At 33.6% G+C, this 8,481-nt stretch overlaps 1 protein-coding gene across 1 annotated transcript; it reads left to right on the top strand.

The window, feature by feature from the left end:
- The first annotated feature begins 897 nt into the window (after positions 1–897).
- Positions 898–3,860, top strand: LOC109012837 (adenylate kinase 1, chloroplastic). The gene is made up of 4 exons (XM_035689838.1): positions 898–1,276; positions 1,889–2,029; positions 2,846–3,118; positions 3,353–3,860. Exons 1-4 carry the CDS (start codon positions 974–976, stop codon positions 3,494–3,496), a joined length of 861 nt encoding a protein of 286 aa, XP_035545731.1. The 5' UTR covers positions 898–973; the 3' UTR covers positions 3,497–3,860.
- Positions 3,861–8,481: the final 4,621 nt, after the last annotated feature.

Below are 8,481 nucleotides of genomic sequence, written 5' to 3'. Positions count from 1 at the left end.
CATTGAATTTGTGATTATCTTACGATGATTTTGATATGATTTACGGTGAGTTTGGATTGTGTTTGTTGTGAGGTTGTGAGGTCGGGATATAAGAAGAAGACGGAAGTGTATACTGTTCATCAGCCGATAGACATTTTTAAGTATAAGGACAAATAGATTAGTTATTGCAAAAAGAGAATACTATATACAATTGTAGAATGCACAAATGTCGCGTAATCGTTTTGAAAAAAAATAAGGTCTATTATTAAAAAATTAATTTTTTTTATTTATTTATTTTTTTTAAAAAAATTATGTGATACTTACATACTTCGTGATTATAAAAATAATTTATCTACCAACAAAATTACAAATGAGAGCTATTGCTAAAAGAGCAAGGTCCTAGATCCGAAGCGGGCAGAATACAGAGGATGTCCCATCAAAATTTCCAAATGTGAGCAACTTATTTGGATCATGCATTAACTCGTATTTGAGTTTAAGATATATCTTTAAAATCTCCGCGTTAGCATGTAAAATCTGTCTATGTAAATTTTATGTATACAGTAGTACTCTTAAAAAAAAATATTGATTATTTTAAAAAAGAGTAATACTATATGCTTATAATTTTATTTATAATTTTACGTATAACAATCATTTTATCAGTTTTTTTTTTTAATTTTTAATTTTATAATTTCAACTTATCAATAACTGTCACGTAAAATTAAGATTTTTTTACATTTTTCTTAAGAAAGTTAGCATTTCTCTTAAAATCAAATGGGCCATGCTTTGGTCCTTCAAACTGCGCGGCGTTTCAATTTGTTCTTCTAAACTGCACGTCGTTTCATCTTTGACACAGCATCGAATTCGGCCCAGATCCGGTAGAATATTCCCTCTAAATGACTTCGGCTTAAAATGTCCAATTAGGGTTTGGCGGCCCAATCCTTCTCTCTCCATCTCTCCACAAGCTCAAATCTCTCTCTCTCCCTCCCTCCCTCCAATGGCGGCCGTTAGCCGCCTCGCAAAGCTCTCCTCCATTTCCTATCTCAGGAGATGCTTATCTTCGGCCGTTGCATCCGAATCCAATCCCCCTTATACCTCTCCTTTCCTTCCAAAGCCTGACTATAATCTAATCCACAAAGACCCCAAGAACGGACATGTCCAATGGGTATTCCTGGGCTGCCCCGGCGTGGGCAAGGGCACCTACGCCAGCCGCCTTTGTAATCTCCTCGGCGTCCCCCACATCGCTACTGGAGATCTAGTCCGGGAAGAGCTCGCCTCCTCTGGCCCCTTCTCTCAGCAGGTTCTTCTGTCTCGTTCCTTGATCTCTTTTTCAGAGTTCTTATTACTTTTTATTTTCGTTATTACTCGGATGATTTTGTTTTGAACAACTTCATACTATGAAAGGGTTTTAAGAATTAGTGGTGAATACCGCAGAAAATATAGCCTTTTCTTAGTGGATTATAAGAGTTAAAAATAAAATTTTTCTTAACTGTCCATTCTAATTTTTTTGAAATTCTTGTTTACTGAGGCTGGCCATAGGAGTGCTTAACTTATATATATATATATATATATATATATATATATATTGAAATCTTAACCTCTTTGTTGAGTGACTGAAAATGGTGTAGCTGGTTGGACGCGTATAACTTGTGATTATTTAACTGATTGATAACAAGCAGTTAAGAAACTTCCTATTTGAGCTATATGAGCTGTCAGGCTTGCCGTTATATGGTATTTACATTCTAGTGATCTTATTTGTTATCTAGCGAGTTACGTCTTCCCCTTTAGTACGTGGGGCTCAAGGCAAGACAATTCGTTAATGGGAAAGCATATTGTTTAGAAGTTCTTTGAGAAAATTACAAGCTTTGATACTTCTCTGTGTCTGACTAAACTTCATTGTTTTCTGGTGCAGCTATCTGAGATTGTTAACCAAGGTAAACTGGTGTCGGATGAACTTATAGTAAGCTTATTGTCAAAGAGACTGCAGGCTGGGGAAGCTAAAGGTGAATCGGGATTTATTCTTGATGGTTTTCCTCGAACAATAAATCAAGCGGTGGGCATCTTCTCTGTGATCGAGAGAGTGTTATAACTTACTATCTTTTACATTTGAAAGAGAAGGAAAAAGAAGGAAAAAGAAGGATCTTTTTAAAATACATCACCAATGTTTCTTTATCCTATCTTTTAAAATGCATCACCAAAACTCATTTTTTATTTTATTTTACATACTAACTTTTACAATATACCATATATCAATTTATCTATTTTTTCTTCATATAATTTAAATATTATAATATTTTCTGGGAGAAAAAGTACAAGAAGAGAAAATAGTTAAAAAACTGTTTACATTTGTGCACAGTCCATGCTACATGTAGCAGCAACACTGTACAAAACTTGAAAATAGATATGAAATACATCAACTGTTGGACGGTACTTTTGGGCTACTTTCCTTCAAATTGTATAGAAATATGGGTTTTACAAAACCCATTGGGAATGCTAGTATGGGAGAACATAATCTTGCTTGCTACAACATAGTCTAGATTCTTTCTATTTTCCCAACAGCCTGTCTAATACCATTGAAAGGACATACCTAAGTCAGAAATACCCTGCCAAAACCCAAGATTATTAAGCCTGGGTTTAGTTTTCTTCCAAAGGTTTATCTTCCCAGTTCGGCCAGATAATCCTTCAATGAGAACTATGCAATTGCTAATTTTTGTTTTCATATGATTCTCATCTGGGTGGATAATCTCTCTCTGCTTTTATTAGGCAACCTGAGTTAGGTGACCAAGCAGTATTACACGAATCTCTCGCTCTCTCTCCTTGTTCCTTTGTGATATATGCTCAAATTTGGCTTGATTGTTTGTTCTCTCAGGAAATATTGGAAGGCGTGACTGACATTGATTTGGTGGTCAATCTGAAGCTCCGCGAAGATGTTTTGCTTGAGAAATGTCTTGGAAGAAGAATTTGCAGTGAGTGTGGAGGGAATTTTAATTTGGCATCCATTAATGCTAAGGGTGAAAATGGGAATCCTGGTATTAGCATGGCTCCACTTCTTCCCCCACCACAGTGCATGTCAAAGCTCTTTACTCGGTCAGATGATACTGAAACCGTTGTAAAGGAACGGCTTCATATATACAATGAAAAGGTATTGATATATTCTTTTACTTTTCTATCTATCAATGGGGCACTTGCAAGACACTTGTGAATGCAAACAGGTCTGTCTAAAATATTTTTTCCCCTTTTATGTGGTTGGTGTTTGTGTCCTTGAAATGGTTTTTTTGAAAATAGATTGCATCTCTATAGGTTTTAATGACTCCTTTTAGATTTCTATCTCTTGTGCTGATTATTTGGTGCCTTGACCATCCTATTTTTCTTGCAGAGTCGGCCTGTGGAGGAATTTTATCGAAGCCGAGGAAAATTATTGGAGTTTGACCTCCCCGGAGGGATCCCAGAATCCTGGCCAAAATTGCTGGAAGCTCTCAATCTTAATGATTATGAGGAGAAGCAGTCTGCTGCAGCTTAGGCTATTTTACTGCATCTTTGAAGGTACATCATTCATTGCATGTGTAAGGTTCATTAGTCAAGGGAGGGGAAGTTGGATGGAGAACATACTCTCCCTTGGAGAATTAAAAAATAAATAAAAAACTTGAAAACTGCGTTGCAATTTGATCTCTTCAGAATTTTTTTTGCTTCAATATGAAGTGGTTTCTGGCCTATTATTGTATGAGAGAGATCTGTCACAGTATTGTTTGGTTGAGGGATAACTTAATTTTAAGAAGTTATTTTTTGTAACCAATAAGCTTCAGTAGTGGAGGCTGATATATGAATAATGAATTTTTGTAACTTACGATTAATGATTTAATCAAGCTTCAGTTTGAAGTGAGTGATGTTCTGTAGTTCCCACATAAATAATCCTTATTGATATTGGTGATTTCGAATGATTATAGATTTCATGATCTTTTGTATAGGGGGTCTGAAATGTCTGAGATTGTGTTATCAAAAAGTACTTGTGTGCATTGTATGGCACACTGAATACATCTCTTAAGTAGGACAGTTTTCTTAAATATACGTCCCATTTCCCCTTGTTTTCTCTTGGGCTTTATGATATCCCTCAGTCAGTCATAGATGTAGTGATGAATGAATTTTCCAGTATGATATTTGGGAAATGAACCGCATAAGCAGTTAAGGGATGTTGTATCGGTTTAAGACACCCTGTGGTTGGTTGGTTGGTTGGTTGGTTCTGGCTAAATCATATTCAATCCATGCTTTGATTGGGTTTCCTTTGCAGCTGGCCGAGCTGGTTGGCTCAAGTATTGCCAAGCAGTAAGTTAACACAGCTGCACACATTGAATCGGGGCACATACCAGCTCTTGACTGCTAGAGATTTGAGTGGTGCAAGATAGATTGTGCTGTACATTTTACCTAATCAAGTCCACACATCAAATTAAAAATTCACCTCGATAATGATGTGTTCAAAATAAAGCTGCTTGCATAGTCAAATTATTGGGGTTTATTTGATCTATTAGAATTTTAGTGTGTACTCTGCATCGTGTTCGAGTGAGTATTAATGTTAAAGCTCTATCCATTTACTTATATATTCGAACAGTAGCAGAGTTTAAGCTCATCATTGAGCTACCATTTATAGCCTTGACTGGTTCAAGCTTGTTTAAGAGTTCGATTAATTTACTATTTTCTTAAAGAACATTTACTTCATTGAAGTCTTTTACATTTTCACAAGCTCATTGCTGTAATTAGTTACTTAATTATGCCATTAACATTTGTAGGTGGGCCTACTATGCCCCGCCCCACTCTTACTTCTGGGCATACTGCCCAATGGTTTTTTTTTTCTTTTATCTTTTTTCATTTTTTTAATACATTTAAATATTTAAAAAAAAATAAAAAAATATACCAATATATTTAAAATCACTTTCTTAATCATTAAATAAATAAAAATAATTTTGTCATGCTGTATAAATGGGAGGATAAAGTAATGTTTTTCTTTGTATTAAATCATGCATAGCACTTTATGACAAAATAGATTATTTATATTTTTTAGTGACTTTATTGACTGACTTTGACAATCCAATGTCGATTGCATTTACTAGGGGCTAGCATCGATCGAATTGAAGTCAGAATCTCCTAAATCTGACTTTGTCAGAGTTCGAGTTTGAATTTCCAACTAAGATTTGTGTAGCTCCAATCCGACTCCAATTTCAATTTGGATTTGGATTTGAATTTAAACTTTTTTTAAGATTTTTTTAAGCTTCATATTTAGTAAATTTTTAACCAAATCTCCTTTTACAAGACCAACAAGATGTCCTTGTTAATGGTCATTTTACATCAACATTTACAGTAAATATTTAATTATAAAAAAGTATTAACAATAAATATAATTGGAGCCCAGTTTTTTTCTCCCTAAACTCTGTTTTGGGCTTTTTTGTTTTTTTTGCCCTAAATGAATATGTTTGAGATATGGAATGAGACACAAAATGTTCATTTTATCTTAATTAAATTTTAATAGTGAATTCTATTTTTTTTTTTAAAGCGATTATGCGGTGTTTACGTACTTTATGATTGTATATAGAATTACTCCTAATTAAATTATCTTTACTATCTAATGCCAACGGGAAACATGGGGTTGATTTCAACTAATTTGTAAAACTTTTACAGGGCGATACCACCGACAAATCCCTCCCTTTTAGAGTTGAAGCAGTAATTGCTGTCTACCAGAAAATCTGTTCAACGATATTGATGGCATTGTTTACATAACAACTAGATTTGTCGACTTAATAAATTGAGTAGACTTTTAAACAGGACGCGGTGATAAATTTATGTTTACACGTAAGCTTTCTATTATAATTACTATAGAACCGATCTTATCTTATCTCTAAAAGGTTTTCTCCTCATTCGCTCACTATTCAAATGACCTTAGCTCCATCAATAAAATTCGGAAAGAAAATGAAACAAATACTTAACTGAGCTCTCTCGATTGTAAGGGTATTTCCGCGACGGAAATTAGGGGGCGAAACAAAGCAGCTTTGATTTTCAGAAGGAATAAATCTTCACAATTTTCTCACGCTCCATATTCTTTTTAATTTTTATTATTTTTTTATCAAATATTTATTATATGAATAATGAATTAAAAATTTGAAATAATTTAAAAAGAATAAACTAAAAAAAAATTAAAAAATTATAGAGTGTAGAATGTGGTAGAGGTTGTGTAGTAATACTTGTACAAAGGTCACAAACTCATTTTAAAAAAAGTTGATAAATATGATATTTATATAAAAAATAATTTTTCTAATAGTCGACTTATTCCACTTTTTATTAAAAGAAGTGCGTGAGACTTGTATATCTTAAAACTGTATATAACACAAATTTTAGATCTATTTAAACAAGGTTAAATAATAAAATAATTTTTGTAGTTTGACTTTATAACATATTAGTCTCTAGACTTTATTTTTGAATATTGTACTCCCTATCATTTCAATCATCCGGTTTATCATGTATATATAGTTGCCTATGGATGACAAACCAAAGAATAAACATACAGCAAGACAAATGTAACAAACCAGCCTGTCAACCGTAGGACTGCGGTGTCTAATAGCTTCCTAAATCACTTTTCTTTTCTTTTTTTTTCGTTAAGAAGAAACTTCATTTAATCAGCAAATGTAGTGCTTACAAATTAGAATGATTGAGCCAAATATATTGATGTAGAAAAGAAGGGACAGATCCCATTAACGCAGCATCAACATTTAGCTTGCAAAAACTAGGAGGAGGAGCGTGCCAACAACCCAATTTCTGCATTGAATAGTTTGGTTCAGCAGGTGCTGGGAGTACAAGTTTTTGCAAACTAATAGCATAGTTTGCAGTCTGCAGAGGGTTCAGTAGGGTGTGCTCAATGGTTCACTTGTTGCGCCTATACCAGAATGACCATGCAATTAAGAAGAATCTGCTAAGTAAACCTTGATCCCCTCTGTGTAATAGAGACACAACTGCTTCAGTAACTGTGTATAGGTCAGGCAAAGATGTTAGATCAGGTAAAAGTTACCGCTAGGCAACTTTAATATCATGACACTGTAACATGGCATGAGATACATCTTCAATAGGATAATTGCAAAAATCACATGTCGTACTCTCTATAATTTTCCTCTTGAGCAAGTTATGTTTCGAAGGTAGGTTTTCCTTGCAAACTCTCCAAGCAAATACTCTAACTTTATTGGGGACCCTCATTTTTCAAATGGCTTTCCACATTTTCTACTCTTCATTAGCATTTGAACTCTCAACAGTATCATGTTGTATAAGATTTTTGAAGAATCAATTAGAAAAAAAAATAGCTAGAGAGAGAGAGAGAGAGAGAGAGAGAGAGATATCGGCTAGGGCCGATGGCGAGAGAAAGAGAGAGACCACGACAGCGATGACGCCATAAAATACTAAAACATAGAGAGAGAGAGAGAGAGAGAGAGAGAGAGAGGGGTGGGAGAGATTTTTTAAAACTCTATATCAAAATGACGTCGTTTTACTAAAAAAAAGGTTATTATATATATATATATGTGTGTGTGTATGTGTGTGTGGACGGACATGACCCAATGAGGCAGGTATAGGCCCGTACCCCATCATTTGACGGCCGAGGGGGCCTGACTGCCCAAGTGGGGGCGGGCGGACGGGTGGCTGGGGCCTCTCTGCCCACCCCTAATTGAAACTATTCAAATATACCTAGAAGCCTAAAAAAAGTACCCATTAAAAAGTAACCAAAAAAAAAAAAGAGATTCGGTTCGATTGAAATCAATTCAATTGATTCAATTTGAATTGGTTAGAAACAAAATCGATTTTAGTTTTTTTTTATTTGTTCACTGAACCACTGTAATTAGTCGATTCAGGTTGATTTCAAACCAGTTTAAGCCGATTCCAACTTATTCGAAATTGCATTTATTTTTTAAACTATATTTGATAAATGAATTTCTTTTATTTCTTGTACGAAAATATGATGGAATTAATATATATATATATATATATATATATAACTTTTTCATCATTGTATTCAATGAGAATTGTAGAGAAAATGAAAAATAAAACATAAAGTTCTTTACTTTTTTTAGTTGAACAGAAAAGCTAGGAGATGATGAGTATTTTGTATTAAACTTGTGATTGTGCACAAGATACTAATATTGCCATATGCTTATAACTTAACAATATTTATGTTCTTCATATATAAGAATATTCAAGACAAAAAAGTGTAAACAATTGAGATTAAATACATAAATCACATGCTTCTTGAAATTATATAGATTCATATCATATTCTTATCTAAAGTAGTCTTTTATATATCACATTAAATGCTTGAACTGTATTATACATGATTTTCATATGATATTAAATGCTTAAATTGTATTATTATATATGATTTTTCATAATTTTATTAATAATAAAACCACCGATTCAAAATTATCATAAATCGCCAAATTTAATTTGTTGAATTGACAAATTCATTGAACCGATTCTTATACG

This window comes from Juglans regia, chromosome 4 (assembly GCF_001411555.2).
Source record: "Juglans regia cultivar Chandler chromosome 4, Walnut 2.0, whole genome shotgun sequence".
Lineage (NCBI taxonomy): Eukaryota > Viridiplantae > Streptophyta > Magnoliopsida > Fagales > Juglandaceae > Juglans > Juglans regia.
Note: the sequence above shows the minus strand (reverse complement) of the source record. Positions and strands in the feature narration are given on the sequence as shown.

Coding starts and splice junctions, on each gene's coding strand:
- LOC109012837 (XM_035689838.1), top strand. CDS start 974: ATGGCGGCCGTTAGCCGCCTCGCAAAGCTCTCCTCCATTTCCTATCTC. Junction 1,277..1,888: donor CTGGCCCCTTCTCTCAGCAG/GTTCTTCTGTCT, acceptor TTTCTGGTGCAG/CTATCTGAGATTGTTAACCA. Junction 3,119..3,352: donor TTCATATATACAATGAAAAG/GTATTGATATAT, acceptor TTTTTCTTGCAG/AGTCGGCCTGTGGAGGAATT.